This window comes from Bubalus bubalis, chromosome 9 (genome assembly GCF_019923935.1).
Source record: "Bubalus bubalis isolate 160015118507 breed Murrah chromosome 9, NDDB_SH_1, whole genome shotgun sequence".
Classification (NCBI taxonomy): domain Eukaryota; kingdom Metazoa; phylum Chordata; class Mammalia; order Artiodactyla; family Bovidae; genus Bubalus; species Bubalus bubalis.
This window is the reverse complement of record NC_059165.1, coordinates 50774144-50793930: the sequence shown is the minus strand read 5'-3', so window position 1 is coordinate 50793930 and position 19787 is coordinate 50774144. Positions and strand designations below refer to the sequence as shown.

General features: G+C 43.5%; 1 protein-coding gene across 4 annotated transcripts in view; it reads right to left on the bottom strand.

Annotated features, from left to right (window-relative positions):
* SH3TC2 (SH3 domain and tetratricopeptide repeats 2) overlaps nt 1-18389 on the bottom strand; it is a 68688-nt gene extending 50299 nt beyond the window's left edge. For all 4 annotated transcript variants that reach the window (XM_044947499.2, XM_044947498.2, XM_006052694.4 and 1 more), the window contains exons 1-3: nt 18110-18389; nt 6678-6773; nt 2590-2717 (exon numbers count right to left, since the gene is read on the bottom strand). In XM_044947499.2, the coding sequence (XP_044803434.2) occupies nt 2590-2717; nt 6678-6773; nt 18110-18374 (489 nt within the window). In that variant the 5' untranslated portion in view covers nt 18375-18389. The remainder of the gene's footprint in view (nt 1-2589; nt 2718-6677; nt 6774-18109) is intronic.
* Nucleotides 18390-19787: the final 1398 nt, after the last annotated feature.

Sequence of the window (19787 nt, the reverse complement as noted above, 5' to 3'; positions counted from 1 at the left end):
CCAGGTCCTACCATCAAAGATCAACCCCTGAAATCCTATCCTGAGAGGCTGATTTCATCAACCCCTGAAATCCAACCTTGGAGAAAGAAGAGGACAGAAGGATCAAAGAAAAAGCCCCTACATCAGCAAAGTCAACTCTGAGATTCTCCCATCCCAGGCCCCAAGAGGCCTTAGGTCCTTGGGAGATGTGGGTCCTGGTAGTCAGGGAAGAGGTAAAAATTGGTAAAAATTGATTTACAAGAAATTTACTACACACCAGGCACTTCAGCAATAGTTTGATGAGCAATGCTTCATTTAACTTTCACAATAACCCTGTGAAAAGTGGAGTTAACCCATTCCAAATACACTTTTATCACATTTAACCATTTCTGAAATAAAATAAGAGGAAGTATGACATCATAAATAATTGTCATCACTTATTTTCCTTCTCAAAATAATAAATTTATAATCAAATGGCATTTCAGATTTAATAGGAAATGGTATTATCCCTGTTTTATATTCAAGGATGCCAGAGCACAGACAGGGGAAGTCAAGAGGGCCATGACACCCAAACTGGATCTCAAATTCAACTGACTGTGAGCCCCAGCAGGCCAGTTTGCACCACCAAACCCAGTTCTTGCCCATGTCAAAAGTGACTCAAATTAAAATAAACTCAGTGGTGCAAGCTAGTAGCTAATCTCTCCAAGTTCCTGAGTTCTGGAAATTTAAAAACAAAACCACTCTGCAATTTATAACATATCTACTATTTCTGGAGCACATCCTACCACCCAAGCAAAACACCAAGCTCTCTGCAGATACTATCTCATTTACTTCTCCTAACAAACCAAACACTATATTTTTTATTATAAGGCTGATTAAGAGAGTATGTTCCTCTTTTAAATTTGTATCAAATTCATACAGAGACTGTAAAATAACTAGAACATGCTAATTTAATATGTAAAGCAGTGTTCTCTTTCCCCCATCTCTTTTAACAACTTGCAGCAACTTTTAACTATTTCTGACTTTAATTCTCCTAGCAAGTATGACACCACCGTTATGGCAGAAAGTGAAGAAGAACTAAAGAGCCTCTTGATGAAAGTGAAAAAGGAGAGTGAAAAAGTTGGCTTAAAGCTCAACATTCAGAAAACGAAGATCATGGCATCCGGTCCCATCACTTCATGGCAAATAGATGGGGAAACAGTGGAAACAGTGGCTGACTTTATATTTTGGGGCTCCAAAATCACTGCAGATGGTGATTGCAGCCATGAAATTAAAAGATGCTTACTCCTTGGAAGGAAAGTTATGACCAACCTAGATAGCATATTAGAAAGCAGAGACATTACTTTGTCAACAAAGGTCCGTCTAGTCAGGACTATGGTTTTTCCAGTGGTCATGTATGGATGTGAGAGTTAAGAAAGCTGAGCACTGAAGAATTGATGCTTTTGAACTGTGGTGTTGGAGAAGACTCTTGAGAGTCCCTTGGACTGCAAGGAAGTCCAACCAGTCCATCCTAAAGGAGATCAGTCCTGGGTGTTCATTGGAAGGACTGATGTTGAAGCTGAAACTCCAATATTTTGGCCACCTGATGCAAACAGCTGACTCATTGGAAAAGACCCTGATGCTGGGAAAGATTGAGGGCAGGAGAAGAAGTAGACAACAGAGGTTGAGATGGTTAGATGGCATCACCGACTCAATGGATATGGGTTTGGGTGGACTCTGGGAGTTGGTGATGGACAAGGAGGTCTGGCGTGCTGCGGTTCATGAGGTTGCAAAGAGTAGGACATGACTGAGTGACTGAACTGACTGACTGAAGTACCCCCTAAAATATAAATAATTTAATTATACCCTCTTTCCTTGGTCTAGAACTTGAAGATACTATCTACCTACTATGAAAGATGAGAAATTGGTTTATCTTATTGTCTTTTCCTCCTCTCATTCTAAAATTTATAGCTATTAATTTTTGATTGATAGCTTTGGTACTTAAAAAAGTACACTTAGAGGTTATCAGTGACTGAGGAAAGGGGATAGAGGAGAGTTACTGTTTAGTGGGTACAATGTTTTAGTCCAGGATGATGAGAAATTCTGGAATGGATAGTGGTGATGGTTGCACAATAATCTAAATGCATTTAATATCACTGATGTGTACACTAAAAATCATTAAAACTGAAAATGTTATGTTATGTATATTTTATCACAATTTTTAAGAGTCAAATTCACAACATTTTTTTTAAAAATATACTTTATATTATAATGAGTCCCATTCTGCAGAAGCATGCAGAAGATCAAAAATTAATAGACTTAAAATGAAGCTTTCTCTGACTCTGACTCCTGACCCATTCCTGCTGAGCAGAGAACCTATACATTATTTTTTTTTTTATTTTTAAATTTTACATAATTGTATTAGTTTTGCCAAATATCAAAATGAATCCGCCACAGGTATACATGTGTTCCCCATCCTGAACCCTCCTCCCTCCCCATACCAATACATTATTGCGCATTCAGTTAGAAGTTTTCTTGAGGGACTTTGTTCCTGGCGCTGTCCTAGGTGCTGGGGAGAGTGTAGGTAGCGGAAGGACAAAAGATGAGGTTGCACTGCTCCCAGAAGCTCACCTTAAACAATGCACGCACCTCCTGGTCCTCATTCTCCAGCGCCCAGAGCCGCCTCCTGGCTGCTTCCTGCAAGGGGCCATTTACACACCTTCTGGAGCGGCTCTTTACACTGAAGGAGAGTGTCAGATCTTAAAGAGAACAGAGGGAGAAAGATCAGGATGGAAATGTAGTAATAGGGAAGAAAGAATTAGGTAACCCCCAATAATTCCCACATCCACTCCCTAAAGTGATGGTCTCATCAATTAGAGATTGTTAAGTAATTGTTAAGTAATCTTAACAATTCTCTGAGCACATTCTTGAAACTTCTCCCCCCTCAAAAAAAAAAACGCAAAAAATGGTGAAGCCCAGAATGTTCTAGAATCTCAGGAACTGCTACACAGTTGGGTTGGTTATTTCTGTTTGTACAGGGTATATTCCTAGCTGCCTGGCCCTGAGGGAACAGTACCACACAGAATCAGGTAAAACATATATTTCCTCCTGTGGATGATTTGTGAAAGTTTCCAAAGAATATGAAATTTATCCATATTTATGGAAGAGTATTTATATGTCAGATTTATGATATGTAATAAATATAATGTACTTTATGCATTATACATTGCTGTTGTTGTGTCTGACTCTTTTGCAACTCCATGAAGTCGCACCAGCCTCCTGCAGCCCACCAGGCTCCTCTGTCCATGGCATTTCCCAGACAAGAGTACTGGAATGGGCTGCCATTTCCTTCTCCAGAGGATCTTCCCAACCCAAGGATTGAACCCACATCTCTTGCATTGCAAGCTGATTCTTTACCACTAAGTCACCAGGGAGGCCCATGCATTATACCTATACACATGTATTTCCTCTAACATGCTTCTTTCTGATAATACATTTATTGTTTGTCAGGATAAATGGTTAATATATTATAGCCTATCTTTAATATCTTCAAAATGCATATTCATTCAAACCAACACTCTGAACAGAAGCTGTTTTAGGTGCTAGGATACAGTGGGAACAAAATAAACATGGTCCTGCTCTCATGGAGCTTGTGTTCTTGGCAAGTAACCAATTCCGTGCACACAATAATTTCAGATGGAGAAAAGGGGTATGAGTAAAAAAATGTTAATAGGGTAAAGAGATAGAGTGATGGAGCTTTTGGAGAGTGGATAGTGCTGTCGTGAAAGGCCACACTGAGGAGGTTCATCATTATAACTGCACTTTGCCGTGTGTCTTCTTTAGACAATAAGTAGCAATCCCATTAATAATTTTCAAACACAATGAACCATGAAGGCATCAACTGGATAAGCACAGGGGTTTGTCCTCTAGCCTTAACTTGCCAGGGCTTCTGCAAATTCCTGAACACATTAAAGATAGCCCTTGTCATGCTCGCTTGAGCACACAGGCAGCCTGAACTTCTATCTTTAAAAAGGCTTGTCTCTAATGCAGAAGTTGTGGGAATGCTGTGGCTGCAGGCCAGCTCCAACACAATACCCACTGACCTGACATCGGCGAGAGCTTCAGGTGGATGTTTATTCCACTCCGCTCCTCCCTGGCCTGTGTTCTAATCTCATGCAAGTCCTCCATCTTCAGCAGTCCAGGTCCAAAGTTCATCTGGTAGCCTCACTGAACACTGATCTCTGGGAGGAGGTAAAGCCCAGGGAGGAGGAGTCACACAGACTTGGGCTCAAGGGTTGGCTCTGCCTTTGTTAACTGTGCCACCCTGTGCAGTTAATTACCCCTCTACCCTTGACTTTTCTCATTAGCTGAAGAGCTTTTACAGTACAATCCCACAGAATTTTTAAGAGGCTTACTAAATGAGATTATGTGCATAAAGCATTCTGTTCAGTATCGGGTGCATACTAAACATTTAACAAACACATTAAGCATTAGCTGTTGTCCGTCACAAACCCCCATCCCTACCCTAGTACTCCAGCAGTTTCTGCTCACTGCCCTCATCATGTTACACTGTAATTAACCTTGACACTAACTGATTCTGTGATTTCTTTTCACTAAACTTCTTGTCCTTCCAAAGCCTGATCCACAGTCCTCTCCAGAAACTCCCCCAGAAAAGCTCCTGATAAGTGATGGTCCCTTCAAAGTGAATCTCCTTGCCATGCACTTGAGTTCATGGTTATAGAACTCAAAAGACCTGGATTTAAACAAGCAGACTGCTTTTGGATCTCAACCAGTGAGAGCTGATACTCAGAGCAACACCTCTAGGCCAATGTGGGATCCTACAGTGCCCACTGAGATCAAGGGAATAAATCAGGTTCACTCTACTTTTAGTGCAAAGTACATTTTGTTACTTCTTTAATCTTTCTGAAAACTAGCAGTTTAATCATGATAATGTATCTGATTGACTGTCTGTGACCCTTCCTCATGAAGAAGAGGTTGGCAGTTGGAGCTGAGTCTCCCCTTCCCACACTATGACCTTCTTGGAAACAGCATCATGGCAGAAAATGCTGAAAGATGGACAAGTTCTGGCTCAGGAGGTTAAGTTTCACCTACACATACCCTTTGTTCACTTGCCTTCATTCACTGATAGGATAAAATGCTGACTCCACTGTGTTCATGAAACAACAGATGGTTGGCGGTTCAGCTTTTTCAGAGATGGCCCAAGCTGACAGACAGATAAGCAGATTGACAGAACAGCAAAAAAATAGAGGGCAAGGTCTTTTCATAGTCAACAAAGAAGCTTGACAGAATTTAAAATGGGGAAAAGAATGTGGCATGACATTATACACTATCTGTTTACATAGTACATATCCTTTGAAACATTCATACTGCAGATCTTTTTTTACAAATCTTGATTTTGTATTCTGTAGAGAAGTACATGTTTGGGAAACAACAGGGCATCATGGTTACAAACAAGGACCGGGGATTGAATCCCTTTCTCCTCGTGTATTAACTGTGTGGCACTGGGGAACTTACCACACTCTGTGAGTCTCTGTTTGCCACCTTTGAAATGCAGAATGTGGTGCCACCTCCTAGAAGTGAGTATGTGAGGATGAGAAGTAGATGCAGGCATGACTTAGCATGTGCTTGGTACGTGAGTTGCCATTAAAAATGGTACCTGTTACTGGATAATAGAAACTGGGTTTTCCCCAGGTTTATCCTCAGAATTTCCAGTACAAGGTTCAGCTCAGGTATACCTCTCTCTCTGAGGATGGTCGTCTTTGCCAGTTTCATTAAAGTCTCTTAAGGATAACATTGTGAAAAATATGTACTAAGAAAAAAATTTTTTCTACTTTAATTTCAAAATCTTTTTTTTCCTTCTGAAAGAATCACTCAGACACCCTTCTGCTCAACCAATCTCATCCCACATACTCAACCCTTTATTCCTTTATATATTTAATAACCTCTGTATAAGGTGGTATATAGAAGACAAAAAAGACCTCCATGGACTTATTCAATCATTCATGTATTTATTTACCAAACATTTTCTGAGCACCAGTTACATATGTACAAACAACTCTTTTAGGTACTATGCTACTGCTAAGTCGCTTCAGTCGTATCCGACTCTGTGCGGCCCCATAGACGGCAGCCCACCAGGCTCTCCGTCCCTGGGATTCTCCAGGCAAGAACACTGGAGTGGGTTGCCATTTCCTTCTCCAATACATGAAAGTGAAAAGTGAAAGTGAAGTCGCTCAGTCGTGTCTGACTCCTAGCGACCCCATGGACTGCAGCCTACCAGGCCCCTCCGTCCATGGGATTTTCCAGGCAAGAGTACTGGAGTGGGTTGCCATACTATGTAGAACACTTAATTATTCAAAAAATTGCACCTTCCCTTCAGCACCTTAAAATCTACTTGGTGATATATACTTTATTTAATACAGCAAATATGTATAGAGCTCCTAATATGTACCAGGTTGTGAAAAGCTTTCAGAGGCAGCTGAGATGGTTTAGCTTTAATCACACAGGCAATGAAGAGCAGTGGAATATTTGTGGGCAAGTGAATATCATAGTCAAGGTCATGCTTACAAAGATGTATTTAATGGTGGTGTGCAGGAAGGATCAGAGGGAGGGAACTTGTAGATGAGACTGTTAAGGGGGTTACTGTAACATTCTACTTGAAAAATATTTTTAAATAAGTTCTGTCTTTGGGGTTTAGATACCTGGAATCATGTTCTGTGGCAGGAAACATTTTTCCTTGTTTTCAGATGAGGATATAAATTCACTTGATATGGTTGGATCCTTGGAAGTATCTTTACCTAGAGAAGATCAAATGAAAGGTCATTTGTGAGAGTGTAAGTAAGCCATAAGCAAGGGTTACAAGTTTTTGTCAGAAATCATTCTTTTCTCCAGGCTGGTGGTCCAGAAGAATTCTAATTATTATCACTTTTGCCTTAGAATTATTTAGTTCTCAACTAAAGCATGCTATCCCAATGCTACAGCAGCCTGGGTATCTCCACTATATTTAAAAAAGGGGAGAAAAAAAAACAGATTTCCCACCTACAGGTCAGAGTGAGTCCCATGGCTTACGTGTTCAATATATGCTGGGCCTACAGGTCATAATAAATCTGACTACAGCAAGGTGGATAATGGAAATGCTGGAGCAGAGCAATTGAGAGTAACATCCTGAGGGAGGTGACTAGGGCATGGTTGTAATGGCCCTGACATCTATGATTGGCCCCAAACTATCCTTCTGTCTGCCCACTATACAGACTTCTGTATGGCAGGGGTCCTCAACCTCTAGGATCTAATGCCCACTGATCTGAGGTGGAGTTGATGTAATAATAATAGAAATACAGTACACAATAAATGTAATATGCTGGAATCAACCTAAAACCATTTCCCACTCCCAGTCACTGGAAAAAACTGTCTTCCACAAAATCAGTCCCTAGTGCCAAAAAGGTTGGGGACCGTTGCTGTATGGGATTTTTTTCCTCCTCAGTCTTTGCAGCTATAAAACTGGAATGAAAAAGAGAAGATCATAGCACATACTAGGGTTAAGGAGGAGGCTATTTTGATGGCACAGGGTTGAAAAGAGAAGAAAAGTGCAGTTATAAAGCACAAGGCAGTAAATTAAAAAAAAAAAAACAGAAGGGAAATTTGAAAGTATTGACATGGAATGTGGGCCTCTTTCATGTATCCTCAAAATACAACAAAAGAACTCAAGTTCTTAACCCACTATTGTTGGTTGCTCTGTTCTTTTGAACATGACACTGTTCAAGGACTCTACCATGGGGTAAGAATATTGTCAAGCAATACCTGACACTGGAAATAGGGATTAGGACTCTTGGCTCAGCTACTAATTGTCAGTCAGTCATCTAATCCATCCAACTTCTTCATTTGTAAAATGCTGGTGGATCAAAGTCAAGCAGATCTATTAGGTTAGCATTCTGGACCTGTGCTTCAGGCAGGCCAAGAGTGATAAGGAATGAAGTAATCATGCACCATCCAATCATGGCTGGTTAACCTTGAACCCAAATCCTCATATTGCTGCCAGAAGTCTGCCTTCTTCCATGCCTGTTCAGTGTGATTTTGATCCCAAGCTGAGGATCTTTCATTTTTTCATAGCAGGAACAGTTAGCACTTTTTTAGGGTAATGAACAGGGAGAATGAAATGAATTTAGGCTTGAATGTGCTGAAGGCCGGGTCATTAGCTCACAGCTTTTCATGTAGCAATCTTGTTAGTGCTGAAATTAGGCAGCTTACCTGGAAGCTAACAGTAATGAGCTATAGTCTACCAGGATCATTTTGTAGTTCTGCCCCCAGGAACCAAAGTAACTGTAGCAGAAAAGTTTCTGGCTTGTGAATCATGAGAGATGAGTTTGCACAAATCAGATTCTCCCATACATTGGTTAAGTGACACTGATCAGGATATTTCATTTGTCCATTTTTTTCAGATTTCACTTTTCCCGATTATAGGTGAAGGCTTGATCTGAGTGCTTTTCAACCCTGTCTGCCTATTTAAGTCACTCAACTGGCTTTTGAAAAAACTGACTTTTTAAAACATCAGTGCCTAGGCCTCATCTCCAAAAATGTTAATTTATGTCCTACATCTTGCTACCCAGTCACATGTACTTTTCTTTTCTCTTCCTTTCCTTTATTTTCTCTCTTTTTTTCTTCCCCCTCTCCCAGGAAGAGCAGTGCTCCACCCCACCGCGAGGTCAGCCACCCCTCATCCTCTGTGCGCTTTGGAGGGGCGGAGGCTGGGAGGTCCAGTACCCCTAGGCTCGCTCTCGGATGGCTAGAGAAGGCTTTCTGACTCAGGGAGCGTCGTCCTCCACCCATCGTCTCCCCATTGGGCCCACGGAGGCACTTCAAGGGAGGCCAGTTCTCTTTTGGCTAGGGAAGGGCTGCGAGGAGGGGGTTCCTGAGGCAAGGTAAGCGAAACGTCCATGAGGCCTCAGACTCCTCCATTTACCTCACAAGGAGCTGAAATGTTTCACAGAGGCTCCACTTCGCCTCGCCGGACCCTCCATGGTCGCTCAAACTCCCCCGTGCAACCCCAGAGAAGGGAGAATACGAGGGCCAAGTCAGTCCTCAAGGCACGCAGTAAGGACAACCACCACGAGGCACGTGCCTCCCTTATCATCTCGACACTCCAAGAGAGCTGCTCAAAGAGATGCACCACCTCAGGGGGGACCCCAGGGGCTCGCTGGGAACTGGAAGCTTCACCCGCTGAGGGAAAAACTGGAGCGCTCCAGGGGCACCGCAAGGGCAGGTGGGATATTCACGCACAGAGAGGCTAGCACGGCGCGACGCCTCGCAAGACCCTCCGGGAAAGCGAGGCGAGACTGTCCGCGCTGCGTCTGGGCACCCGGCCCTGCCGATGCCCTGAAACAGTGGGGCAGGAGACCCAGATGGGACGTGATTCACACAGCACCTGCCTTACACACAGCACCAACAGGCAGGAAGGGGAGATGAGGGGCCCGGGCAAATGAGAAGAGTGGTCCTGTTGCCTTGAACGTCTGTTCCTTGTCAGGTGCTACTTAAGCCGAGACAGGAAGAGCGCGACGTCACCACATCGATGCAGGTATTTTTCTTAAGTTCCCCAAATGATTCTGATTTGAGTCAGTAAGAACCACATATCTGCATAAGGTTTTCAAACTTTAATGAATCACCTGGGCTATTGATAAACTACCCTCGTGGCTCAGACGGTTAAAAATCTGCCTACCATGCCGGAGACCCTGTTTCCATCCCTGGGTCAGGAAGATTTTCTGGAGAACGGAATGACTACCCACTCCGGTGTTCTTGCCTGGAGAATCCCATGGACAGAGGAACCTGTCCGGCTACAGTCCCAAAGGGTCAGATGCGACTGAACGAGTAACACTTATCAGCACTCATTGATAAAATGCAGATTCTGCCTCAGTAGTTGCAAGCTTGAGATTCTGCATTTCTAATATGCTCCCAGGTAATAATCTTGCAGGTCCTAGAATCACTTTGAGTGGCAGCCTGGTTCCCTACTCTAGGATAGAGTTTGAAAACTGGTATACCAGGGGCCATGGGCCATAAAAACCCACCAACATTTTTCTTTTCTTTTTTTTCCTCTACACTGTGCACTTTTAAGATTTAAATTGCTCTACATCATTTAGAAATCAGGATGTTTTACATAACCCAGATGCTTGGCTTTGCTTTGAAAACTGGAAGAACTATAGTCTGGGGCCCTCATGCTCATCTGGCAACAGTCAGCTGGCACTGAGTGGTTGCTGCCACCTCTACGGGGCATTTGTTCTCTGGCCATCACAGTCCCCAGGAATGCCAGCTCACTTATTTACACCTAGTCCTGGCAAGCTTTGTGTGTCCATGAGAAGAGACAGTTGCCTAAGGACTGTGAGAGTCTGTGGCAAGATCCCATCTTGAATAAGGAAGTTCAGGATGGTGACCTCAGTTTGGGGGAGAAGGCAGGGCGCACGGCTCTTAAAGAACATTTAACGTTTAGAGAAGAAAAATCACAGTTTTCCAGAATGTGATTTGTGGATGATCTGCATCAGAATTATTTAGGTGCTTGTTTTTTAAAAGATACCAAAAAAACTTGGAGCAAAATATAGAAGAGTATTTGCATGATTAGGGGTAGCTAGAGATTTTCTAAACAGAGCGGGAAGGGTTGTTGGAATTGTTATTCAGTCACTAAGCCGTGTTGGACTGTTTGTGACCCCATGGACTGCAGCACACCACACTTCCCTGAGCTACGTTATTTCCCGGATATTGCCCAGTTCATGTCCATTTAGTTGGTGATGCTTGCAACCATCTCATCCTCTGTTGCTCCCTTCTTTTCCTGCCCTCATTCCTTCCCAGCATCAGGGTCTTTTCCAGGACTTGGCTCTTCTCATCAGGTAGCCAAAGTATTGGAGCTTCAGCTTCAACATCAGTCCCTCCAAAGAATATTCAGGGTTTATTTCCTTTAGGATTCACTGGTTTGATCTCCTTGCGGTCCAAGGGACTCTCGAGTCTTATCCAAAAAAAAAGAGTCTTCTCCAGCACCATAGTTCAAAAGCGTCAGTTCTTTGGTGCTCAGCCTTCTTTATGGTCCAACTCTCACACCCATACATGACTGCCTGAAAAAACATAGCTTTGACTATATGGACCTTTGTCAGAAAAGTGATATCTCTGCTTTTTAATACGCTGTCTAGGTCTATCATAGCTTTACTTCCAAGGAGCAAGTGTCTTTTAATTTCATGGCTGCAGTCACAGTCTGCAGTGATTTGGAAGTCCAAGAAAACAAAATCTGCTATTGTTTCCACTTTTTCCCCATCTATTTGCCATGAAGTGATGGGACCGGATACCATGATCTTAGTTTTCTTGAATGTTGAGTTTTAGGGCCAGCTTTTTCACTCTTGTCTTTCACCTTCATCAAGAAGCTCTTTAGTTCCTCTTCACATTCTGCCATTAGGGTGGTGTCATCTGCACATTTGAAGTTGTTGTTATTTCTACTGGCAATCTTGATCCCAGCCTGTGCTTCATCCAGCCCAGTATTTCACATGATGTACTGTGCATAGAAGTCAAATAAGCAAGATGACAATATACAGCCTTGATGTACTCCTTTCCCAATTTTGAACCAGTCCTTTGTTCCATGTCCAGTTTTAACTATTACTTCTTGACCTGCATACAGGTTTCTCAGGAGGCAGGTCAGGTGGTCTGGTATTCCATCTCTTGAAGAATTTTCCACAGTTTGTTGTGATCCACACAAAGGCTTTAGCATAGTCAATCAAGCAGAAGTAGATGTTTTTCTGAAATTCTCTTGCTTTTTCTATGATTTGATGGATATTGGCAATTTGATCTCTGGTTCCTCTGCCTTTTCTAAACCCAGCTTGTACATCTGGAAGTTCTTGGTTCATGTACCATTGAAACCTAGCTTGAAAGTTTTGAGCATTACCTTGCTAGCTTGTGAAAGTGAAGTTGCTCAATCATGCCCCACTCTTTTCGACCACATGGACTATACAGTCCATGGAATTCTCCAGGCCAAAATACTGGAGTGGGTAGCCATTCCCTTCTCCAGGGGATCTTCCCAACCCAGGGATCAAACCCAGGAATCCCACATTGCAGGAGGATTCTTTACCAGCTGAGCCACCAGGGAAGCCTTGGTAAAATCAGGGAAGCATATGAAATCACATGGGAGGCATGTGAAATCAGCATAATAGTTGAATATCCTTTGGCATTGCCCTCCTTCATGGTTAGAATGAAAACTGACCTTTTCCAGTCCTGTGGCCATTGCTGAGTTTTTCAAATGTGCTGGCATATTGAGTGCAGCACTTTAACAGCATCATCTTTTAGGTTTTCAAATAGCTCAGCTGGGATCAGTTAAAATCATTTAAATACTTTGATCCAGACATACTTGAAACAAACAATCCCTGGACTTTTCATTTGTGAATCCATAAATTACTTTCTGGAAGCTAGTTTTATTTTTATTATTGGTCAGAGAAAATTACCAACGCTCAGTTCAAAAAAACCTGCCAAACTGCTTTCCAAAGTTGCTGTACCTTTTGCATTCCCATCAGCTACACATGAAAGCTCCTGTTTCTCCACATCCACACCACTTTAGTATCAGTCTTCTTAATTGTAGTCATTCTAGTAGGTGTGTGGTTTTATCTCATTGTTTTAATTTACACTTTCCTAATAACTAATGAGGGATTCCCAGATGGCACTAGTGGTAAAGAATCTGCCTACCAATGCAGGAGATGCAAGAGACTTGGGTTCAATTCCTGGGTTAGGAAGATTCCCTGGAGGAGAGAATGGCAACCCACTCCAGTATTCTCACCTGTAAAATTCCATGGACAGGGAAGCCTGGTGGGACTACAGTCCATGGGGTCACAAAGAGTCAGACGTGACTGAGCACAGCTAATGATGCTGAGCGTTTTCCACATGTATGATTTCCATCCCTATATTTTCTGAATGAAACTATCTGAAAATTTTTATTGGATTGTTTATTTTCTCATTACTGAGTTATAAGATTTTTTTTCTATTCTGGATACAAGTATTAGATATGTAATTTATAAATATTATCTCCCAGTCTGTGGCTCCCTCTTTATTTTGTTTGTAGATTTATATAAGTGGTAGAAAAGTGAGATTGCTGGTAAAGAGATCAGCAGGACAGGAGCGAATGTTTGCACGCACATGAGCTGACAACATACTGGAGAGGTCAGGATGATGGAGCTAAAATGGATATGGTAGGGTCAGGATAAGGAGAACATTTTAAAGAAGTCAGAGGAATTTAGAATGGATATAGCAAGCAATATGGAGCTATGGAACATTCTTGAGCATGGGCAAAACAAGAGTGGAAATTCTACCTGGGATGGCACTGAAAGGACAGGGAGAGGCAAGAAAGAGAGGCAGGAAGCATAGCTGAAAACTGTGTGGCAGTCCACAGTGTGAGCGAGAATGTGGACTGTGATCTTGGCAAATGAGGAGACAGGGAATACAGCGAATGACACTGTATTTTAAAGTTAGAAAAGGGAAGGCATCTTGACATTTTAAATATGAGACATAAAAATGAGGAGAGGCAATAATTACAGAAAATGAATATTTGAAAGGAACAGAGATCACTGAATTCCACTCCTAATTTTACTGTTGAGAAACTAAGGCCCAGAGAGAAGTAGTGATTTTACCAGAGTCATACAGAGTCAGAGGCCATCCAGATTATGGGTGTAGATCTTGCCAGTTCCACTACATAAACCCAACCTCAGAACACTGAAGTCTAAGGTCTCCAACTCAGGAGCTATTTCAGTCCCAGAAACTTGCTGGAAATGAGAATATACTCCCACTTCTCTCTCAGTCTCTCCTTGGTCCCACTTATTCACCACCACTCCCAAATTTAAGAAGAAAACTAAACAGTAAAGATTTCCCTGCATGCTTTTTTTCTCCACCCACGTTTTATTTCTTTGACTTGACAAGCATACCACCAGAAATTTTTATGATGTGAACCCACATTGTCCTTGTTGGGACAAATATCAAATTAGAATTACAGCTATGTTTATCTACATGAATGTATCTTAGATCATAGTTTAGTAGTGTTAGTCATTTAGTCATGTCCAACTCTTTGTGACCCTATGGACTGTAGCCCACAAGGCTCCTCTGTACATGGGATTTTCCAGGCAAAAATACTGGAGTGGGTTGCTATTCCCTTTATCCAGGGGATCTTCCCAACCTGGGGATCAAACCTGAGTCTTCTGCATTGCAGGCAGATTCTTTACCATCTGAGCCACGAGGGAAGCCCATCTTAGATCATAGTGTTGAATTATTAAAAAAAAAAAAAAAAACAGGCTGCATAATGATATCACTTTAAGTTAAAAAATCTTAACAATAAATTCTTTACAGTGATTCAATTCAGTTCAGTTCAGTCACTCAGTTGTGTCCAACTCTTTGCAACCCCATGGACCGCAGCACGCTAGGCCTCCCTGTCCATCACCAACTCCCAGAGTTTACCCAAGTTCATGTCCATTGAGTCAGTGATACCATTCAACCATCTCATCCTCTGTTGTCCCCTTCTCCTCCTGCCTTCAATCTTTCCCAGCATCAAGGTCTTTTCAAATGAGTCAGCTCTTCACATCAGGTGGCCAAAGTATTGTAATTTCAGCCTCAACATCAGTCCTTCCAATGAACACTCGTGAGTATACAGATATGCAGTGAAGGCACAGAACCACTGAATTCATGAATATGATTGGTTTGGGGGAGGGAGAGTGAGGAGTAAGATTGGGAAAAACTACCAGGGGACCCTAACTGTATCTGTAATCTTTTATTTTTCCAAAAAGTAAAAGAAAGAAATAAAGAAGCTCTGAAGCTAATAGGACATAAAGTAGAAAGTTGCATATTGTTCTCATATTCTCGATTATCAGTATATTCAAAATGTCTTAAGTTTGTTAAAGCTCAAATGTGAATCATGATTTACTATTGTCAGCATTCATCCCTCCATCTCTTATAATTCTACTGATGATTCATATTTACCAAAAAAAGGTTGAAAGGAAAGTTACAAACAACAGCAATCAATGTAGGCAAATGTATCTCTCCACATCCTCTGTATAAGGGTATAAATCTGCCAGATCTACTCAAGATAGTGTTGAAAGATAAGGCGGCAGTGCTAGAAGCTTTTAGGCCAACAAATCTTGACATGAGCTTGCTCTGTGATCTTAACTAAGCAACTGTGGTTTAACAGTGGCAAGAATTTCCAGGGGTCCAGAAGTCAGAAATAATGGCAGTTACCAGAAACCCACTCCCTGCCCATGTCCAAAGTAAGAAGCATCATGGGAACAAACGCTGCAGGCAGAGTCCGTGTGTGAGAATACAGCACACCTTGGGGGCGTCAGGAAGAGCGTTTTTCATTTTGTCACTCCACTGCAGACCAGCTGGGCAGCGGTCCAGGGCTTAGTGCTATCAGGCCTTCTCCTTTCCTGCCTCCCTAACCCCTGAGGACTGTTGGTCCTCACTGTTTACTCCCACTGAAACAGACACAATGGCAGAAGCAGCTGAAGACAGAGGAGCACTGATTCCTACTCCAGTGGAGTCAGGCATAGGAGAAGGGATGTTGGAGTGGTCCTTATTAGTTAACAATAAAACAGCCGGCAATTACTGTTGCTGCTGCTTCTAAGTCATTTCAGTCGTGTCCAACTCTGTGTGACCCCATAGACGGCAGCCCATCAGGCTTCCCCGTCCCTGGGATTCTCCAGGCAAGAACACTGGAGTGGGTTGCCATTTCCATCTCCAATGCATGAAAGTGAAAAGTGAAAGTGAAGTCGCTCAGTCATGTCTGACCCTTAGCGACCCTATGGACTGCAGCCTACCAGGCTCCTCCGTCCATGGGATTTTCCAGGCAATTACTGAGCGGCTATCAAAAGCCAGACCCTGCTAAATCCATGAGATGAATTATCTGATTTAATCTTCACAAAAACTGTGTGTGACAGATACTATCATTATATTCATTTTAGAGACAGGAAAACTGAGGTTCAAAGAATATAAGAGACTTGCCAAACTCACATACTACTGAGTCACTCTAGCTTGTGTACCTTGTTCCCGTTCTCTAGGATAAATAGGGGAACCTAGAAGGGGATGTTTACAACAACTGACCTCAGACCTACAATGCCATATCATCCTCCCCAGGGAAAGGCCCTGACAAGTACAGAAAACTGGGGAGATGACATGAAAAGCCTTAATAGAAATAAATATCAGGCTGACTATTGGTGAAAAAGTGAATCCAGGATGCTAACCAATTGAACAGCAAAAATGTGGTGAAATAATAAGGTAATTGAATGAGAGTGTCATAAGAACTTTAAGATTGTTTTCTTCAGTGTTGGTTTGTTTCTTTCAAGCTGCAGAATTCTTTACATGAAATCTTGGGCTAAACAACAGGATGTCAAACAGAAGCAGGGTTACTCAGGCTGAAACTGGGGGGTCAGGGACCAGGAGCAGAGCTCCCTAATTTACCTCCACAGGCTGAGTTTACAACCCCCTCATTTTATAGATGAGCAAAGGGAGACCTAGAGAGAGAGCGTGATATGCCAGAGTCGTAGAGATGTGATTAATGTGCCTTGTTTTATTTACTGTGCTTAATTAACTGTGTCAGGTTGTTTTAACTGTTTTTCATGTAGACTTAATCCCTACCACAACACTTTATAAGGAAAGCATAATTATATCATAAAATCTGCAAATGAGAAAACTGAAACACAGAAAGGTTAATAAATAAATTGCTCAAGGCAAATCAAAGAACCAAGACCTTGTCTGGCAAATCCAGACAAGACCTAACCTCAAAGACTGGGTGATTAACTGTGAGGATGCCTAAGAGGAAATAAACCAAATCAGATCTAGAACGCAGCTCCCTGCCTTACAGACCAGTGGTCCTTCATATTCTTGCAGCTCCCATGCAATGTCTGCTCCCAAGGGGTACAAAGACAGCAGGATTTAGGGAGAGGGTCTGAAAAGTGTGTACATTTTAGACATTTGGAGAAGCAAAATGTTTTTTAGCTATAGGTCGTGCATTTAGTGCCAAGGGCATTATTTGGGGAATTTTTAAGTCTGGGTTACCTTTAGTCTGGGAGCCTCTCCCTGCTGGAGATACCAAGGTGCCTAGGCTGGAACTTCAAGCAGAGGAAGCAGAACATGGCTGCTTCAGATTTGCTTTAGGAACCTGTAGTGCCTTCCACCTAATCGAGCCCAGGTCACAAAACTACAGGGGGAAGTTGTCTATCAGAGAGTAGAAAACCTTGGCTAGAGGTTCTCCTGGGCTCCCCCTCCAAGGAAACATGGTGGTGCTCCAAGAAGACATGGAATCCTAACAAGTGTTAGGAATAATTTCTTGGTTTAATGCTCATTTGTCTTCCTAGAGAGTCCTCCCTCAATCCACACTCTTCCCACAAAGCCACAGCTTCTCCTGGTGAATGCCATACATGAGACCACTGGGCCTCACCTTGGTCTCCCTCTGAAAAGAAGCAAGGAGCTTGCATTAGGGTGACCAGTGACCCCAGTCTGCTGGGGACTGTTTTGGTTTTAGCGCTGAATGCATCCTGGGAAAGCCCTGGTCCCAGTGAAACCGGCAGGGTTGGTCACTGTATGTCAAGCCTCAGATGACTTGACAGTTTCTTAGAGCAACAACTCTGAGTGACCTCAGTTTGATGTACACACACACACACACACACACACACTGTAACAGGTAGGAGGCAGGAAACTGCCTGTTTTCCTCCAGTAACGTTAACCCTGACAAAAATAGGGTTGAGTGACTAAGGCCAAGTTTATGACCACCGCTGGTCCCCAGAGGAACCAACTGCCTGAGCTTTCTTCCTGAACTGGGGCATCTTGGGAAAAAAGGAAGGAAGGGCTTAGTCACACCCTGGGAGTGGCAGCCAAAAGCAGCCTTCTCTCCTCCTAGAGTGAGCTCAAAGCCTCTTTCTTTAGGAAAAGTAGATGCTTCCCAGGTTTCACTCCCTTTTCACAATGTCAGAATGACAAATACTAAGTGAGGAAGAAGAAGGGAGGAGAAGAAGCCAGAAAGTGCAACCATCTCCCCATCTTGAGAAGAGTAGCTCCCCAACACAGCAGATCCCTAAGCCTTCAGTGGACCCACCACCGCCTCAGGCATTCCACAGGCCAGGGTCCCCCTTCCCCCTAGGAAACTCACCTGGGCCCCAGGACAGACTTGGCTCCCCAGGGATGCAGAAGCAGCCACCCATGTGTGCACCATCCTCCCCAGGCCGAGGCCCCTGGGAACACCAGCCAGAGGAGCACTGGGAGGAGACAGCCTCCCAGCGGTGTCCCTCCTCCCGCCTCCTCCCTGGCACACGAGGGACCAAGTCCCGCTCAAAGCACAATGCAGCCTTTGATATCCTGGCTGCGGCAGCAGGCCCAGGGAGGATGGGAGGGGCCACCCAGCCCTCAGGACCCATAGTCCTTGCACTGTCGGGCCTCTGACTGGGGAGCAGAGCTCCTCCCTGCCTCTCTGCAGATTGCTTCATGCCTATCAGGCTGTGGCACATTCCACACATTCTAGGATTGAGATACACAGTTTGGTTCTTGTGCGGGTGGACGGTGTGGGGGAGTGGCACAGGAGGAGGAGGCAGAGAGCATCTCAGGAATCAAGGCTGCTTCTGTTCTTTCTCCCTCCCTGACTGGCTTGGCCCACACTGATTCTCCTGCTGCTGGGAAAGTGCTCCCCACCCAGTCTCTCTCTGCAAACACCCCACCTTAGCTATTTGGGTGAAGCTGGAGCTGCGGGTACAGCATTTCACCTCACCCCCAGCCCTGGCTGCCAAAATCAGAAGGTCAGAAGGAATCCAAGAAGTCACCTGATGTAACCCAACGTCTTACAGATGAGCGGTTGGAGGACCAAGTATGTTAAGGCTACAAATATGCACACAAAATGGATCACACCAGACCAAACTCTTTTCCATCTTGTTTAAGGAGTAGTCAGTCCTAAAGGAAATCAACCCTGAATATTCATTGGAAGGATTGGGGCTGAAGCTCCAACACTTTGGCCACCTGATGCGAAGAGCCAACTCATCGTAAAAGACCCTGATGCTAGGAAAGATTGAGGGAAGAAGGAGAAGGTGGCTTACAGAGGATGAGATGGTTGGATGGCATTACCAACTCAATGGACATGAGTTTGAGCAAGCTCCCGGAGATGGTGAAGGACAGGGAAACCTGGCATGCTGCAGTCCATGGCATCACAAAAAGTTGGACACAACTTAGCAACAATAAGGAGCAGAGCAGTAGGATGCAGTTGAGACAGTATGGCTGAATTTCAGAAAACCTCCCATGGCATCTCCTAAGGAAAATGGAGAAAATATGGCCATATGCCAGTAACATTAGACAGAGGCATGACTGATCCAGCAACGAAGCTGAAGGATCATAAGTTACTTATTGTTTCCTTAATGCCTAGAGCAAAGGTCACTCCTGAGTGGTCCAAAGAGTGAGGAGGTGTGGCCTAGGGAAAGCAAGTAGTCCTGCTGTGCAGGCTACTTGGAGGTTGAGCTTGCAGCCAGTCACACGACCACTTCAAGGAGGGAGGTGGCCTGGTCAATTTTATATTCTGGGAGGAGCACCGGGAATACAACATGAAGGAGCACCTAGATATCAGTCTCACTGGAGTAATCAGGGGTGTCCATCACACACCCCAGCTCAGTCCCAGGTGACGGGTTCTCCACCATGTCTCCGAAGTCTGACTTCAGCTTCAGTGCTAACCCATCTTGATTCCCAGTGACTGAATGTTCACTACGGGTTAGGCATTCATCATACATTACTTAATTTAAGTCCCATAACAACCCATAATATTAGCATTATCATCTTTATTTTGTAAATGA